This window comes from Anser anser, assembly GCF_964211835.1.
Source record: "Anser anser genome assembly, chromosome: 3".
Classification (NCBI taxonomy): domain Eukaryota; kingdom Metazoa; phylum Chordata; class Aves; order Anseriformes; family Anatidae; genus Anser; species Anser anser.
In genome coordinates, this window is record NC_139722.1 from 37,373,957 (window position 1) to 37,393,372 (window position 19,416).

A 19,416-nucleotide genomic window follows, 5' to 3' on the forward strand; every position below is an offset into this window, starting at 1 on the left:
TTAGTGTTTGATGGGCCATCAATGCATTATGCAGTTCCTCCCTCTGAAAGAGTTTTCTCTTTCTTTAAATTGCCAAGATTGAAAGAATTATGTTCTAATCCCCTGACTTCATCCAGCTCATTTTGAAACTTAATGTTTTTCAATTAATTCTCCCATAGGGAATTCATTCACTTCCATCACACCAGCACAGCCAGGTTGCCTTGATTAATTACTAGCACTTGGCCTTCTTCTTCAGTAAGTCCCAGTACGATGTCTAATAACTGGAAAGCTTTAGTAAAGCTACTGGGTAAATCAATGCTTTATGTCATTCCAAACCTGAAGCTTCAAAGAAATCTACAAAATTGAAGAAAGAAGACCGAAGTTTACAGGGGACCAGTATTTAAGAACTGAGAGTATGCAAGGTTCAGACCTAATTTAGTTCCCAAGGTAATAAACCCAATTCATACTGGAAAGCCACTTCACACACATAACAGGATTCATCAAATAGAGAATATGAGTTTGGTAATCAAATTACACATTCAGTTCTGGAGATGCAATACAGCTGCCAGATTTGCAAATCCGAATACACAGGAGTTGTATCTTAAATATTAATGGATTAACATAGGAGAGGAAGTTTGCATTTATGATGGAGATTAAACTGTGTTTTTCATTCTTGTGAAGCCTACAGCAGGGACTATGTGTAGAATAGCATCTACTCTAATTCCAGTTTTTGAAATAGGGCTTTGCACATGGACCAAACTTTGGAAAAAAAAAAAAATAAAATTATATTTTTTCATATATATACACACATATATATATTTCCAACTGAAATTCAGCTTCATTATTGTTTATCTGCAGGATGACCTGTGTGAAAAATTTAAGATTAATGAAAGGAAACAATCTAAAACATATGAGTCCTATGAGAAAAAAAAAAGTAGATAATCTTTTTACAAAATTTACCTTCCTTTTTTGCTTGCTATGTAATTTGAAACCAAATTGGTTTTGACTTGAAATAATTATTTGCATTTATTCTAAAATAGAAATTAAGATATAAGCATTTTTTTTCTTTTTTTCTTTTTTCTTTTTTTCTTTTTTTTTGGGGGGGGTGGGGAGAAGAAAAAGGAGAGGTGGAAAAGGATAAGTCTCTAATTATTTGAATATATTTCCACCACCACATTAGCTTAAATGAGTCTGCAGTGCTCTGAGACTGTTTCCTGCTCAGTAGATTACAGGAACAGCAGACATCTTACTGCTCATGATTAAGTTATCAAGATGCCAAGATTGTTAACTTGCTTCATTAAATGTTATGTTATTACTACAGCTATTGTACTTATTTTATATTAATTCTTAACTCTGATCATTTTCCAAGCCACTTTTCTATAATAGAGTAGACAAAAGCCTCTTGCCAGGAGTTGGTTGAAATCTTCTTTCCAGTCAGTGGTAGGCATACAGAAGCGCAGAGAAAATTCTACACAGTCCTTGAATTAAAACTTTATTTTTGCTCACACCAATTAAAGCAGAGAATAATGAACCATATTTTTATGAGTCTGACCTTCAGTAGCTTCTTCTGAAGATGAACTGAATCACTGAATGAAGTTTTAACTCCAAACATCTCACTATTGACACATCTTTGTCTGCTGCCCTGTCTCAAACATGTATCTTTCCCTTGACAGGATCTGAGCAGAAATATAGTCAGAAACAGAAAACAGACATTAACTGGGAACCAATGGAAAATCCAAAGATACCCAGAGAATGGGTACTAGTATGTTCAAAGCAGTTCACCCACAAGCAGCTTTACTCACAGGGGCACACCGAGGAGCATCCACACCTTTCCAGTTCAAACTGTCATACAACACACCAGAGCTCAGCTGAATGACCATAACACAGATTACCTCAACTAAGCTGGCAGGCAGCGGCTACCTAAGTATATACCTTTAGCCAGCAGCAAACACAAGTTAATTCAAATTTCTTCAATGAAATCAGATAAAGCCAAATGAAACTGCATTCCATTTACCACATGAGTGCACACATCACCCATTGCCACCACTAAACCCATGAGCGTAAGTCATAGAAACTTGACTCCTCTGAAGACGGCTGTACAACACTGCTAAAAAGTTTGATTCTTTAGAGACTTCAGACAAACCCAAATCCCCTCCATCCATCCTGCAGACCCCACCAGCTTTCTCTCTCTTTTTCCTGGATGTCCCCACATCCACCTTTTTTCCATTTCTTCTCTCACTACTATTCATCCCCTACCCTACTAATTCCCATTTTTCTGGTCTGTTGGGACTGAGAAATAGCATATGCCACTTGGCCATTAGGAGTAAAGAAAGATGACACAGAGAACAAGTAGGTCTGACCCAGGACAGCATAACGAGACTCCTGAACATCTGTAGTGCACCTTTGGTTTGTGCAGCAGGCAGTCAAGGGATGTCTCTGCCACCACCTCAGATACTCTTAGCAATGGGAGCAAACACCATACACTACCACTGGGCTCCAGTGGGTCCACAACCCAGACAGTCCAAAGACAGGTTTGTTCCAACTAATCTACTCTGGAGGTGTAAAATGTACATGTAATTACAATCAAACCTTGATAAAAAGTTTTATATATGTCCAATACCATTATAGTAAAATGACCCAAACTCCAGGCTCACATACCTGCTGAACTGGAGCCTTCTTGAACAACAGAGATAAAATTTGCAGTCTAATTTGGTAAATGCTTGTTTAAATTGTATGTAATTACAGTGATGTACAAAGGGCAATAAAATTAATTTCCCTATTTAATAAAATGAAAATAATCCATTTGTTTTTCTTAAGTGTCCTTGTAATTTGGATGCTGTGTTGTATTTTACTAAAACCAACCTAATCAAGAAAGCTGTAATTATCTTGAAATACATTTTCTGATTTATGATAAGGATTGGATTATCTTGAAAATGGGATGATGGCTTCATTTATGTCCCAGACCTGATTCACCTTTAAAACTGTCTTTGTTTTTGCTTCCTGGATGCCTAATAAGAGAAAGTATTTTCGTCTTGGACTTGATTTTATGATTTATCAAGAATGCTTAACTCCCACTGAGGCTAAAATTATCACAAAAGGTCCCACCCAGCAATACCTGAAAGGGAACCAGAACAGTTCTGCCAAGGCACTGCTGCCTTAGGAACAGGATCAAGGCAAAAATGGCTTCCAAAGGCAGAAGTCTGGTTTTGAAATCTTTGGTTTCCAAAGCAGAACTTCACCTTTCTCAGATTATCTGCCTCCGATCAGTTTTTCAGCAGAATTCTGCCATTCTGTCTTTGCAAAGTTAGGTTCACCTGTGTAAAAGTCAAAGCTGGGGTGGATTTGTACTGGTGCACTAGCCAGAACAGCAAAGATAGATTTTCAGTTGTCCCGGATGCCACAGCAGAGCTGGCAGGGACCCTAATACAGCAAAATCACATACTGATACACCACCACAGAAGTCTGGTAGATCACTGGCCTGAACATCAGGAGCACAGGGCACCTTGTTGCTGTCTCACGATAGCAGAGGCGTGATGCTGTGGACTATTCCCTGTCTTGCATAACCCGTCAGTCACCCTGCATTTAAAAGATGTAATTATGCTGTTCTTCTCTGTTGGACTGATAAACAGGCCTGGTTTTAAACAGCATGGGAATGAGGTGGTAGTGCTGGACCACCAAGCTGAGCTCCCACAGAGATCGTGAAAAGTACTGAGCCATGATTCTTTGTGTGGGGACAGCACAAACAAAACCCATTCTAGCATCTGCTTATTCTATAACTCTGCTTTCTGCCTTAGCAATTCCAGGCCCTATGGGTTTCTGCTGTGCTTTCCTCATCGCAGTGACAGTTCTCACATACTGCCAGGCAACTATTCACACCACCTTTGTTTTTTCTGCTCCAAGGGTAAGTTTCAATAAGGGCACTGCCAGACCAGTGTCTTCATTCCCAATTTAAATACTGAAGATTGTTTCCAACCAGCTAGCTCAGCTTTATTAATAGAAATTCATTAGACTCTTTTTAATTCTAATCTTCAGACTGGCAGCCAAATAAGTGACAAGTACTTATGAACTGTGGGATTGGTTATAGACATTGTGTCACATCTCTTGTGTAGACACAAACATAAAGAGAGCACAAATTACTTGAGCCTAAATGCCTGTCAGTGAATAAGCATGTCACTTTGATAAGAGTTAACACTGCAATAGGCACAGTCCCAAAAAGGTGCAGAAGGTGAAGTGAATAGATCTGAGCTCAGCAAGGGTGCAGTATTTTATAGCCACTGCTGAGGTGGAAGGCTGTTCCTGAACCAGTCCCTCCTCCCATTCCTGCAGCTCTTTGTCATGCTGGCACTCATGCAATGAAGGGTGACATTTTTCTCCTCTGTGAGTCAGCTGTTCTGTTTCAAACCTTAACACTTTGGGGAAAAAAGAAAAAAAAAAAAAAAAGACATTCACCTCTTTTAAAACCTTCAGGACAAAAGTAATTTGGGATTGGGATAAGGAATATATAATGTAGATAGATCATTCCTGTGATTCCCACCCTGGGACAGGTGGTGTTTGAGCTCCACCCGAACACTGCATGCTCATAATCTGTCTCGTCACCATGACCGGAAGATCATGTTCAGGTCTGAGGATTCTCTCCGTAGCTATGAGAGCTGGTGGCATGAATGCAGCCTCTGAAAATGCTTACACATGCCTACTGGCATGAGAGGCAAAACCCAGCAAAGCCTCAGCCCTTCTGAAGCAAACTAGCCCAAGTTGCAGAACTCCTGCAATGGCTCTGACAGGCAGAGGGACCTGGCTTGCTTCACAGCGGTGTATGATGAAAACACCATAACTCTTGAAGCTCAGAGGTTAGCCACAGGTTGTGCAGAATTGTAAGAAAAACGTTGCAGGGAACGGTCACACTTTGGCTTGCTTGATGGGAGGCCCCTTATCTGCACACAGGGGATGAATCTGCACATAGCTCTATCCCCCAAAATGGGAGCTGGGTCTAACTTGCTGCTTCCCACCTTTCTATACTGTGCTGAAGGTCAACAGATGTTGTCATTCTCCTTTAGGCCTATCTGGAAAGGGACAAGCATCTCTAGACTGAAAAAGCCCCCACTGTGTTCAAAAGCAAGGTATTGCCAAACTGTCAGTATCCTTTCTGCCAGCCTGGACCATACCTCCAGCTTGGTGAGTCGTTTTTTTTTTTTTTAATAGTAGAAACATTGGTCCTGTCTGAAGGGGAAAACATGGACAATGGCTCATGCAGACATTCCTCTCCCATTTTCCCCCTTCCCCAACAACTAGTGAGAGAAAACAATGCTGAAATTTCCTGCAAGTTGTACATGGCAATGTGAAAAGACTTTAAAATAAGTAAATAAATAAACACAATTTTTGAATCAGTTCTCAGTACAGAGAGGCAGAAGTGTAGAACTAACTGCATTTTTTTTTTCTTTTCATGGACCTTTACTAATCTCAAATGTTTTAGCCAGGTGTTTGGAGAGCCTTATTATCCCCATTACAGTTCCTATCTGTCTTTTGGCAGGTGTAGCTCCTAATTTGCCCTTCAATTTGAGATAAGATGTGGAGGAGGCTGCAGTCTAGATAGCACGGTAACCAGTGCAATGTAATAGCTAGAACTAGCAGTAGCTTGAGGAGGAGGAGCTTCATCAGCTCTGTACAAATGCCCTTTATTTGGGATGCCAATAAAACAGCAGCAGGGAGAGAAGACAGGGCACAGATCCATGCACTAAGGGTAAACAGCATATCAAAATACCCTGGGGAAGTGCTAGGCCAAATTCACAACCACCTGATACCGACAGTTTATGAAAATATACCTGTCTGAAGTAACATATTTAACTTCAGACTCCTCTATTTGTCAATTGAATCATCTGCTTAAGCATCAGTCACACCTTATACACAGACTTTTGTAGTAAAAGTTACAATTACCAACCTTTTGATTACCTTATAGCACCCAACAGGCAGAAACCATGCTGAGCACTGTTACACTCACCTCTTCATCAACAGCACTTCCCCCAGTGCTTCTGGAGAAGTCAAGCCCTCTCCCTATTTTTTTTTTTAGAAAGAAAAAAAAAAAACTAATTTAGTGACTGAAAAGTGTCTTGTGCTTACTCTTATGAACACCTGATTGATCACCAAATAGCTTTCACCTGCTTCAGTGTAGGACCACTAGGTACTGTCTTAACATGGCTGGCATTTTAAAGTGGACCTGTTAAATATCAGGATTTCTTACAAGCAGGTCTATTTATTATTTTTTTTGACACCTTCTCTTATTTTTATTCATAGTTAGAAATAAAAGTAAGCCAAATGTCCTCCTACTGTTTATGATACCTCACACTAGTTATCGTGCCTAGTGCTTTTACAGCAAATGCAGGAAGAGTGGTTTAGTGTCTATGGGTGTCAAACTGTAGAATGTGACAACTAAAAACATGGTGTGCATGAACCTTAACCAAAGATATTAAAATATGTTTTTCTAGCTTTCCCTACATGTATATGTACCTCTCACGTATACTAGTTACAAGCATAACAAGGCTGTGGAAAGCTGCAGTCAGAAATGTCATCTTTCACGATTTCCATTCAAAACTGCAGAATCAGAAAGGAGAGTTTCTGTTTACCACCTTTTCTTGTTTTTTGTAACTCTAATGTAGAGTTACATTATAAAGCCGTTCATTTTTTTTCTGTCATCTGTCATTCTATAATCTAACCATCCAAATTTATCCTCTTGAAAAAGAGGGAAAAAATGGATGACCATGGTGAAGGGAAGGGATGGGAAGGGAAGAAAAGAAGCATTTTCTTAAAAATAAATAAATAAATAAATAAAGATCTGAATTTTGTAAGGATAACAAAGTCTCAGAAGTTGAAGCCAAGAAGAGTGGAAATATCATGAAAAATAAATGCAAATTTGAAATATAAATGCAATCATGCTATTTAAAATGTGCATTGTAGTTTGGTCAAAACACTGCAAATATAAGCCATAGTAACAGTGACAGTTAGAGTGCTCTTTCACAAGAGCACTGCAGTATACACCAGCATAAAAACTGAGACTGTCCACAAAGCTTAACCACTTGATTTCCTAAGTAACTGCCTTTTCTTTTAAAGACTTCAATTTGCTAGACAAGAAGGAAGTGGTAAGCCAAAGGGCGATTGAAATCTATGATCTGTCACCACACTGGGAGCTGATGCATGGCCAAGGTAAAACAGAGAGTGGTAAAACAGAAAATGAGACAAACCGGACAAATAGAGCACTAGATGATTGCTCTTATTTCCCTGTGAATTATGATAAAGTGGTGATTTCATTGCACATGAAGGCCTTTAAAAATAATACTTAGGTGTGTGGCTTTCACACATCCAAAGGACTGTGCAGGCTGTGCAAATGAAATTACCTCTTCATGTTCTTGGGAAATAATGTGATTGCATCTCAACTGCCCACATGGGGCAGTTATTTCTGGTGACCATGGATTGCAGGCATTAGAGGGTATGGCATCTGAAATGATACACATACGATGCTCTGGGGGGAAGGCTGGTGCCTTCTCCTACTACAGCAGTGCTTACTGCAATTTCTTAGCTAAGGGGTTATCACAGAGCACACAAGCAAATACTTGCTTCTGTATGCCTACTGTATACCACTCAGACATACCCTCAAATACCCACTATACCAGTCTCATAATGTTATTCTGTGAAAACAGGAATAAACGCTCTGGAGAGGATGGCAAAGGCTATTTTCCTCTTTGTCTGATATAGTTAAAAATGGATGTATAAGAAGGAGTCCTAACAGGTTAGAAATATTTAGGTCATAAAGCCAATTTTTTTTTGTCCAGTAGCTCTAAAATGACTGCATTTTGGCATCCACACCTGTCTGTAGCTATGAACAAACTGTCAAAGTTAATATATACTGTGTTATTCCTGATCAGGGACAGAAACTTATAACAGGCATTTCCAGGGCATTTACGGGCACTGCTAGCATTTCTGCAGCAGAAGTGCTAAGACAGAAATTTGGCAAATGCTGTGTATGACATGGAAAAGCTATGAGGTTTTTCCTCTGCTAAATAGTTGCCTTGAAATTGTGTAAACCTTCTTTAGTTAAATAAATATGGATGAGGACAGCAATTTTTCACTTCTGGTGTGTCCAGGTCTGTAGAACTGCCTCTGAACTGAATATCCAGTCTCTTCAAAGGCAGCCAGAAGTTTTCTGCTTTACTAAAAAGGATACTCATTTCTTTGAACTTCTGGCTTTGCTCTTCACAGTCTTTCTGTCTATGAAGTAAGATTAAACTGAATAGCACAGATAAGCCAAACTGAAAAGCTTGGAAAGAACACCACCTTGTTATCAGGAGAGGTGCTGGTTTTATTTTCTTGCTGACAGGTAAACCCCCTCAAACAAGCACTGGAACTTTATCTCATATCAATCAATACATGTCCTTCTGACATAACCAAGAACAGTGTTTCATTCTGTGGCCTAGTCTGTCCTGTGGACATCAGTTGGCTTATAGTCTCTCAGTTTCAGCAGCCTTGTAGCAGTGAATAAAACCCAGATGCCTGAAGAAGTTACTGTCTCCAGCCACTTGTTGGAACATAAAAGCCTTTCTGGCCCACTGTCTGACCTAAAGACTGTGGGGCTAAAACCACTCTCCACAGAGTTTATTGGTGTTCCCCAGTGGAACTGGAACTATTATAACCCAGCAGACACACTTACATGTCTGGGCACCACTCAGTTATCAGCAGGCTTAACCTCTTCAACATTTGATATCCAATTTTTATGACTTAGAATCCCAGAATGTCTTGAGTTGGACAGGGCCCACAAGGATCACTGAGTCCAACTCCTGGCTCCACATGGGACCATATGTCTGAGAGCATTGTCCAAACACTTCTTTAACACCGACAGGCTCAGTGCTGTGGCCACTTCCCTGGGGAGCCTGTCCCAGTGCCTGACCACCCTCTGGGTGCAGAACCTTTCTCTAACACCCAGCCTGACCCTCCCCTGTCCCAGCTCCATGCCGTTCCCTCTGGTTCCCTCAACTTGAGCACTACTAACTGGTGATCACAGAAAGCAACAATTCAGCACAGAGATCTCTCATCCTAATATCAAGGTTTGCCCTGCATGGAATAAAGTAGTTTAGCTCACAGATTTCACAAACAACCTAGAATCTGCAAGTATTTTTCAAAGCATTAGAGTCTTGTGTCTGTGGATCACAGTATCTTGGGCTATGGCTGCGCTGCCCAATTAAAAAAGGGCCAGTGTGGCAGCCATGTCCTGGGCCCCTGATCAGCCATCTTGTGAAGTTACTCTTAACCCCTGCTTTGGACCCTTTAAGAAAGCACCCCGTGAGACCGAACACACCAGGAACTGACCCCAATTCATAATGGATAAGGGTGTATTTGTTTTGGCTCCACAGCCTTGTAACAGCATTCCAGTAGATTCTGCATCTTTAAACACATGCCACATCCTAAAGCATACAGCATATACCTTCTAATTTGTGCACTATAAACACCCATCTAGTGGGTTGCAAAACAGCCCCGTATTACTTCAGGCACACTGAACTGTAAAGAAACATAAATATGCCTTCAGAAGATATTAAAACCAATTTCTACTATGGGTCCATTTGAGCCAGTGCATTGGACAGTTTGTCCTAGGACTAAGGTTTGATCCATGGCCATGATTTATTCAGCAATGCAGGCATTGCCTAATGTCCACTCTGACTTCCTGGATGCCACGACTTCCTAGTTTGAGGTTGGCCTTTGTAAGATCTCCAGTCCTTCAGGTTACAGTTTGCTAACATGAAGATGCTCACGTACGCATAATGCTAACATATCAGTTTACAGCACAAAAGATCTTCCACACTAACACACGGCATAGGCACTCAGGCTATGTTTACTCCCTCTTGCTCTGAGGCCATCTGGCACTAGTGAGGTCTATTATCATCCAAAAAAGGGTGCCCGCATCCAAACTACATGTTGGGCATGGTGCCTGGCCCGTGCTAATTCTCAAAGCATGCTCAGGAATTGTTTGGAAGAGGCCCGGGCTGGCTGCCCAGGCAAAAACCATTCCAGGGACAGTTCTAACAATTTAGCAATGTAGACAATGAAGTTAGTGCTTGGGCCTGTCTTCTGGCACTGTTTTATTTCTAGTATAAGCAGAGCCTGCAATTGGGAAAAAAAAAAAAAAAAAAGGCTGTGTCTTTCAAGAAGTGTACTTCTCTGTCTAAGTGGCATGAAGTGCTTCACATTTGCTGTATGCTGAGTGTCTTCAGAGGAGAAAAAGTTTCTGGAAGTCGAATCACAAACAATTTACAATATCCCAGGAACACTGCATGCTGAACACTTGAAAGCATGCTAATGAACCAACAAAGGAAAGATCCATAATATCATTCAAAGACTCTCCTAAATAATGGCCTATTTGCTTTAGTAAAATGCATACTTATTTGTGAGTGCATAAAATCTCTCACCGCATGTTCAATACACAGAGATCTTTGCTGTTGGCAAAGCTCTAGTGGATCTCAGGCAAGACCAGGTACCAAAGGATATACAGAGGAACAGGCTTGTACTAGCCAAGCCATGAAAAGCACTCAGCTAAGTGATCTAACACCAAACAGCTTTCAGGATGCTGGGGAATCATGTCCATGGTGGTGAGCATGGTTCTCACTCCTTGGTTTTCTCCCATTTGTGAGGAGACTTCTTACAAATGAAAAAATAAATAAGTAAAATATAAATCAACAAAAAAATAAACAGGGATGTTTTAAGGCTCCTGATGCAAACTGTGCACTCTCTGGCCATTTTAAACAAAGAAAGGAGAGAAAAAAAATCACCTTCTCCCATGTATCCAAGCTTAAATACTAAGAAATTAGAATAAAATTTTCTATAAACAGAAATCCTTTTTTTCAGATTCCAGCAGCCATGGAGGTACCACAACACGAGATGCTTTCAAACCCTATATCTTTCAATTCTTCCTTATTATTATTATTATTATGCTAGAAAACTGTTTGGTGTATTGCTTCTATAATAGCAACAGGTATTTTGCATATAATTAGCATAATCGGCTTTGACAACCTCACTTAATCAGCATACACATATGCACCCACAGGACAATGGCATCTTACGTGGCAGTAGTACACAGAAACTCGGGAGTGGATGGGATGATGGGCCTGGATACTGGCCTCAGCTGTCTGCAACTGCTGCCAACCATGCGATATGGTTCCAGTTGTCAAGCTCCATCTTCCTAACTATGTTATTTACCTCCAAGACAGAGATGTTCCCAAATTTTTGCTCTCTGACAATCTTAAACCTTCTTCTAATTTTCAGGCTGAAGTTATTCATGGTGAGGGCACACCATTGTTCTTCATGCCATCGCTGTCATTGCTGAAAGAACCTTCCCCCTTTGCTACTTACAAAGAAAAGGCCTATCCCACTCTCAGCCTTGGAATGAACCAAATTCCTCTACAATGTGTAGACACTGCTGGTGATAAAGGTATTTGCACTATTAATGGCAAATCTTCAATAACTAACAAATATCTTTATGTAAAAAGTTATCTCATCAAGATATCAGATTATCTTGGCATAGTCTTCCTTTGGTAAATAGGCTGCATTTTTTTGTTTTTCTTTCACTGTGATACCTTTAATGATTTTTCTTTCACCATTTATTCTAATACTCTGCAAACCACTCAGGTCGGACTAACAGATATCAAGCTGTCTATTTTCCTTTCATAGACACAAATATTACAGCAAAGGTTAATATAATATCACGAGTTCACAAAGAAATGTTAATGAAAATCATGGAAGTTCGTCGTCATCTATCTTTACTTGTGTATTATTTTCAGGTATTTGTTTTAAATATAATATGCATAATGAGAAAGTCAGCAAAAAAGCTAGTCTGGTTGTGGAGAAAAGCACTGAAAAATAGATCTGTTTTCCTTCAGCTTTGCACTAAGCTCTGCACTAAGTACAGAGCTTTTAATAGCAAAAGCATATTGTGTCACTGAATTTTCTGTAAAGAAAAACATACAAAATCCAGATTTTTTTGATTGATAATCTTGTTAACACAGGCAAATTTCACGAAGTACTATGCCCAGACTGAGTCCTGCTATGACCCCATATTTATAGGCAACTAGGCAGCAGCAAATACCACTGAAGAAAAATCTACAAGAGTCTGGGAATACTACTGCAGCATATGTATTAGTCAACAGCTTAAATAAATTGACTTTCTAAGGTTCAATTAATTTGCAAGTCTCAATGAGTATGTGTTCTTCTGCCCCTAAAGCTGAAGTGGTCTTAGCAGATCATAAAAGAAAAAGTATATATATATTTTTTTTTTCCATAATTGAAAACCCTATAAGTAGTTTTATTGATTTAATTTAAAGGATTGTCAAAATGAACATTCAACAGAGAAAGCTTCAGCTGAAAACAAACTGACTGTGAATGCTATTAAAAAAAAAAAAAAAAGACTGGAAGTTAGACTCTATATGTAACTTTAGTTGCCACACATCCACCCCTATTGTCATAGAAAATTTCAAAGTAGTGCTACAAGTACTCTTGATTTGGGTACGCTTACTATTAAAACTCACGTGTGCATATCATGTGAAATGTGTCACGGGTCAGTCATTTCAGCTTTTGACTGTGAAAGCTGCTTTCTAGTAAAACTGCAGGCAGAAATACTTTTATTAATATGCCAGCTGAACTAAACTGTTTTCAGTTCTTTCAGATTTATGTTTTCCTATCTTTCCAGATCTGTGCATCTATTATGAAAGCTTCTGTATTTGGGCTGTTTCAGTGTTCTTTCCAAATTTACATAAATCATAAGCCATGGCTGCCTGGTGTTCAAATTAACTTTTTGTCATAAGCAACCCTCACCAATTCCATCAAGCACAGGCCCTTTCTTACTTCTGCCATCTATATATCTGCAAATAATTTCTTCTTTCAATACATGATCTGTTCTGATTTTCATAAAATTTTTATTAATGTGTGTGTGTGTGCCATTCACCTTCCTTCCAGCATCTATTTTTTGAGACTACCAGAAAAATTCCTTGCACTTTCCTTTCTTCTGCTGTTTCTCCTCAATAATGTAGTCTTATATTATAAGAAATAATAATAAAAAAAACGACAAAAAGACCAAGCTGCACATATGCCTAGGTATTTGAACTGATTTCCAGTATAAGTATATTATCTGTCTTTACCACTTTCTTTGTGCTTTCTTGCTCATGCTTAATTCCATTTAGTTCTTTGTCCCCTACCTTCAGCGAGTGTTCAGATTTATACACAAAAGTATTCAACAGTCTTGTGAAACTTAAACAGTGAACTCTTCAGGGTATGAACTATTTGCTTCTCTCACATTTGTCTTTATTTGTTTTTGTAGAGCGATAAGCATGCCTAAGTTCAAAATACTAAGTATAAGAGCCAATGCCATTAACTCCTCAGACCCCGAAGTTACATGCAGGTTTAACGTTCAAGCTCCGTATTCTCTACAATGTATGTTTCCCATTGTCCAGGGAACACGGTGGATCCAGGTACTGGATTTATGCCTCTCTTAATATAGGCATACTGAGATATTAAAAGTCTGGATGAATAAAGCATATTGTAAGCAGAAATTGTTACCTTGAGCTACTTGGGAGGCACCAAACAAGAGAAATGTTTTGAACTGCTCTGTGCTTCATTTCTGTGGATAAATGGTGTCCAAACTCACATTCTCCATGTGCCTAAAAATTCCACTGAATCCTGGTGTCACTGCATAGACTTGCTGAGAGCCTGCAGAGAAAACTGCTATAGGAAAGTTAGCTTGAGAGCTGATTTTGCCATCAATAGAATCACACAGGTTCTGCTGAATGATTACAATAATTCCTTAGTAGTTCACCTCTCAGAATAACTTCATGTTATTCATGCCATATTATCTCCTGCTAATTTAAAAATAAAAATGTCACAACAGTAGAATATCTACAGGAGTATGTTATACATGTTATTAATCCATGAAGGCATCCTGTATTATTAAACTATTGTACAGTATCTTAAATATTCATTTTTTTTTAGTAAATCAAACTTTTTTTCTAATTCCCAGAACAGATATACATGTCCATAAATTTATATATATTCAGGTCCCCATGCCTTGACAGCATTTTACATGCCTGCAGTCCGGAAGCTGCAGCCTCCACCCTGCAAGCTGGCGTGGGACTCAGTGCTTGTTGAGGAAGAGCTCTCAGAAGGAGCCACTGAAAACACTGTCACGTCAGGACTTCCCCACCAAACTTCCTCTATGGAAGTACTGACAGCTCCCGATCCCACCGGTTATGGTCTGAGACACCTTTCTCTGCACTTACAGTCCTGGACCCTTCCACCTCCACAGTAGTTTTCTTCTGTTTGGATTTACTTTGCACAAAGGTTCATTCACTCATTGCTGACAAAACTACAAATCACATATTCTTGCTTTGTTGTCTCTCTCTCTCTCCTCGGTCCCTTTCCCACTTGCACATCATCCCTTTTTCCTTTTTGTCATTATGCTTTTGCACTTATAAATAGATGTCTTTTTGGATCTGAGTTTTGATTGGCAAGGCTTTCTCCGCCCTCTGGCCCATTTTGGTCTTTATGGTTTTGCAGTTCTCCCAAAAATGTAATTTCCTTGGGGACAAAAAAAAAAAAAGGCAAGAAAATCTTCCCCTTCATATAAAAATCCATTCATCCACTTTTCATTTTAGTTTCCCTTAGCAAAAGCTATTCTGTAATTAAAACATTGGCAGATAAAATTGCAGAGCTTTCCAGTTCAAGTGAACATTATTGTTTAACATGATAATCTTGTGTCTGACAGTTTAGTAAACTAAATGACTAAAAACATGTAGGACCATCCAGATTAAGGCTCACAGTGAGCAATTTACACCACATCTTTCAGACAGATAGACAGACTCAATTTCCACAGGTAGTGTTTGCAAATGGACCAAAACAGATGATAGAGGCCAGGATGGCCGTGCTGACTAGGACCAACGCTGACATCTACCAATAGATGATTTAATTTCCACAGCAGATACCTGTACACTTTCTTGGAAAGCCTTCATTCACTCGTGCACTGAATGTCAAGCAAAAGGACCACTGCAGAACGAAGGCACCAGAACATCTTCAGTCCCATGAGCTAAGCACCCTTATTACACACACACACCAGCTTTTTCTAATCTGGGAACGTTATTAATATATTCCATGCTTAATAAAGCCAATTCCAATGCCACAGGCATAATAATACATGCATTTTTACTAGTAGTTCAACTGGTGTGAGACCTCTTCTAACCACTCATTCCTACCCTCACCCACCTTCCATTTCACTAGCACAGCCTTCCATCCCCAACACCACTTCTACCCCAACCTTAAATATAGTTGCACCAACAAACTAAGGGAGCTATGAGCAGCATTATAGAGGTAGGAACAAATGCCTGGGGAACAATCCTAGGATGTACAAACAATCTGAACTTTTTTGCAGCTGACCTACACCCATGACATAACTAAAGATGTATGTGGTTTTTTTTTTGTGTGTATGTTTTTTTCCATATCAGCAGTATACAAGGAAGCAAATTCTAGTTAGTTTTCAACCTACCTATACTAGAGATTTTATCCCAACAATGGAAATCATAGAGCTGATATTTTTGGCAACTAGAATGAAGAGAGCAGCCTCATGGATGTGAATTAACTTCAGAGGACAGAACCCAAGCAGCCATTAATAGATTTATCAGTCCCTAGAAAGTCAGCAAGGATGTGTCAAGGAACACACACAGCATGGCACATGCAAACTTCTTACTTCTTCTCATCTACCTTACAAGGCATAACTTTATCTAGTTTTAGCTGGGTACATCATCTTCCATCTCTAAAATCTCTCTTTCTTCAAGAAGTCTGAACCTCTCACTGCATATCAGGCCTTTGGGAAAGTGGTGAAAGAAGTAGTTCATCTATCTTCATGCAGCACTGCCCAGAGATGGGGATGTTGGGTTGTGCTTTCCTCTAAAAAAGAGAGCGAAATTGTAAGACCCTGGCCCATGATTTTTATGGATTTGTGCAGATGAGCAACTCTGTGCTTTGCTTTTTGTGCAGGTGAAACATATTTTTTAGTTAAAGAAATAAAACAGGCTTGTTTAAATAGCAAACAGGGCTGTGTTTTAAGTCTCTTTCAAACCATATATCCTATCAACAACCTTTACCTCTACAACCCTAGACCCTCAGCCTGCATTCGTGTTTTACTGATGCAACCCACTGGAGAAAAAAAAAAAGTATTTAAATCATGCTTTTTCAGTTTTAATCTGATTTCTCTATTACCACAGTAATAATTCTTCCTTTGGGAATTCTGATGTCACCAAGCTCCTGTAGGAGTTTGCTGGTAAATTTACTTGGCATCCCAGTCCCTGTACAGGCATTGTGTTGTCCTGCTCATTTTGCTGTTATCTGTCCAAAGGGGATGGTTGATGATATCTTTTGACCTTTAAGTCTAGCTATTTCACACAAAAGGGTGAAGAACCAGCCTGGTTAAAGGTTCCCGACACATTAAAATGAGAGTGTTTTGTCTTTAGTGAGTTAATTGGCGACTATGACTGACGGATGCCCAGTATTTCATGTTTCTGTAGTGATGCACAGAGCAGACTCTCAGTGGAAACACCTCAAAGGAAAGCAGACGCTGCTCTCGGAGTCTTTCCCCTGCTCTCATCAGTGTGCATTGTAGCGTGCCAGGGAGGAGACCTGCTCTCCCATTCATTCCTGCTGCATGCATGAGTAGCCTGCCTTGGGAGCCTTCAGTGCCTTTTATGAACTCAGTTCATACACCTGGGAATAAAGGGCTAGCCTCCCAGATTCCAGAATAATGCATTGCCCAGGTTTTGAAATCCAGTATCTCTTTTCTGTGTTCTCTCCTCTGAAAATAAGTTCATTATCACAGTCCCAAAAGATTTTTATGCATAAATTGCATGTCAGAGGAGAACATTACACACCCAGCCAATGTGCACAAAAAGCTGGGTGAACCCACTAACTGATATGTTGCTACTTGACATAAACTTGCTGCTGCTTGCCAGTATAGGATTATTTCCAGTGAAAGTATTCAAGGTCAGCTTGCATAGAAAAGAGACATACTGCACACGCATGCATGATTGCTCCTTTAACCACAACTAACTCTAAAGAAAGCTGAGCTGAATATTGGTCAAATTAAAATAAAATATTTCAGAGACTAAAATCACTTCACAAGAGATCTACAGAAGTTGTCCAAACAGCTAATTAACCATGCAAGCAATGGTGGACAAAATGTTAGTGACAGAGAACACCTTAGGCATCTAGTTAAAGACAAGAATTTCATTGCTTTTCATTATTTCAAAAGCAGGAATTTATAACGCTGGTCTGCCAGATATGAGTCTCTTTTTTCTGCTCTGCACAGTCTTCTGTACCTCATCTAGATGGTTGCTGTTTTACTTTAAGGTTAAAGTCTAAACTAAGTTCAGACATGTATGTGGATATTCTTATCGCTTATATTGTTATAATTGGTTATAGAAAGATAAAAGCAAGGCTGCATGAGTAGAAGTGTATAAACAGTTTTAAATTAAATGAAAGCTTCTGTTCACAGGTAGCCTAAACATAGTAGTTACATGGTGATAATGCATAATTAACAATGGTAGGACAGCTTGCAGGTAAATCTCAGTTTTATCCTTGATTTATGTCCTTGTCTATATCTCAAATTATATCCTTGAATCTGTATCTCATATCTTACTGTCTAGAATTACATCTTTACAATTCATGATCCTCTCCTCCAGAGCTGAATTGCCAACCATTAATGTCATTCAGACAGTCCTGAATTGCTCCTAGATAGAGGTCCAACAGTATTTATCTTACCTCTTGGCACTTAAATGTTTTCACAGACAGCTTCCGTAAAATATTATTCATAGAATAACTTGTGTTGGAAGGGACCTTAAAGATCATCTCGTTCACAGTTGACAAGTAACTAACAGGCAGAAATCCCTGTGCAAGGATGTCTATCCCATCACTCAGTCCTGACTCCCAAACATTTTGCAGGCACTAAATTAATTTGTTAGATTAGTAACATTTGAAATTTGTTCAGTACTTGCAATATTCTTGGGAAAATAAATAAATAAATAAATAAATAAATAAATAAATATTCTTACTGTTCTTCTTTTCTAATGATGTTTGGTCAGCCTTTTTCAATCTGCAGGTCTGCTCAAAGCTATTGAATGGAGTTAACAGATCTCTGTAAATTTAAACTTTTACTTTTGTAAGTTATATTTTGGAAATTCCTTAGGAGTAGTCGGCAGACTGTGGCTTGGAAAGCACCTGTCACTCTTGTGACATGTTTTCAGGAGCCTTTTCCCTTCTCCCCTGTCCATGAGAGGGATTCAAAGGCAGCCTGTCAATTAGGCACACATGCAGCATAAAATGACATCTTGACCATTCTTAGCCTAAAAAAGCCCACACTTTGGCCCTCAAAACAAAGACTGATAACTCCAGTGGTCACTAAAAGGGGCACTCTATGAACAGAATTTAAATCCACCTAATGGCTGCTTTTACTCAGCTGTTTCAATTCACACTGTTATTCCCTTCTCCGTTTCCCTTTAATGCAGAGAGCTGGTCCTTCCTCTTCATTGCCTGAGGACTCTCCTGCTTAAAGCAGAGAGCCATCCCACGTGCAGATGAGAGGGAATTTCAGATTAGAGCAACTAGCATGATTAATGGGCTAGAGAGACAGTCTTACTGTACAAAGACAGCTTTTATACCATGAATACAATACATTCGTATGACTAAGCATGAACTAAATGATGAAAAAGGTATATTCATCATTTTCCCTGTAAATATTTGAAGAGTATAAACATGAAGAAAGGGAGTGAATTGTAGTACTTTACTTTCTTGCTGTGAAATAATATCTTTGGTCATGAATGACTGCAGCCAGTGACGAGGGACTCCTACTTTTGGCCCAACAAAACTTTCAGCCATTCTCTGAATAGTTGTGTGCACACTGTGAAATCTTGTAAGCCTACAGCCCAGTCTAGGATGAGGGAAGCTCTTGGGCACCTGCCTGTGAAAACTAGAGAGGAACCAATCACTTTTCTGGGCATGTACATGAAATTTCAGGTGGAGCCAAGAAAGATAAGAAACACTGCCTAGAGAGGCAGAATAGTCAGGGTGTATTGTTCTGGGTGCACCCAGTGACTCAAACCATATATTGAAATGTAATTTATCACCAATTAACCCAAATTTGTCAGAAGAAATAAACCTCTATGTTGTGGGTTTTTTTTTCTTTCTATTTACATAAATTATAATTTATTTCAGCACAGTAGCATCTCAGCACAGCAAGGCATTCTGTGAGCACAGGCTTATTTCCTGCAGTCCATCTTCCCCATATTCCCTCCACACTAGTCTTCTGGTATTAACTCCTGTCTCCCCCCACAAAGTATTATGCAACTGTACTGCTCACTAAATAACACAACAGCC

The 19,416-nt window shown here is 39.4% G+C and overlaps 1 protein-coding gene across 30 annotated transcripts in view; it reads left to right on the forward strand.

Moving 5' to 3' along the window:
* LOC310897646 (uncharacterized protein) overlaps nucleotides 1-19,416 on the forward strand; it is a 98,586-nt gene that overhangs the window by 41,964 nt on the left and 37,206 nt on the right. For 18 of the 30 annotated variants that reach the window (XR_014582437.1, XR_014582438.1, XR_014582439.1 and 15 more), the window contains 2 exons: nucleotides 5,034-5,151; nucleotides 11,278-11,443. The exons of 2 other annotated variants lie outside the window; for them this stretch is intronic. Coding sequence is in view for 10 of the 28 variants with exons in the window: in XM_083831484.1 (XP_083687610.1) it covers nucleotides 5,034-5,151; nucleotides 11,278-11,443 (284 nt within the window). In the remaining 18 variants the exon portion in view is untranslated. Of the gene's footprint in view, nucleotides 1-5,033; nucleotides 5,152-11,277; nucleotides 11,444-12,017; nucleotides 18,054-19,416 lie in introns of those variants that run through there. 10 more of the 30 variants (XR_014582436.1, XR_014582442.1, XR_014582443.1 and 7 more) reach the window with 2 other exon arrangements.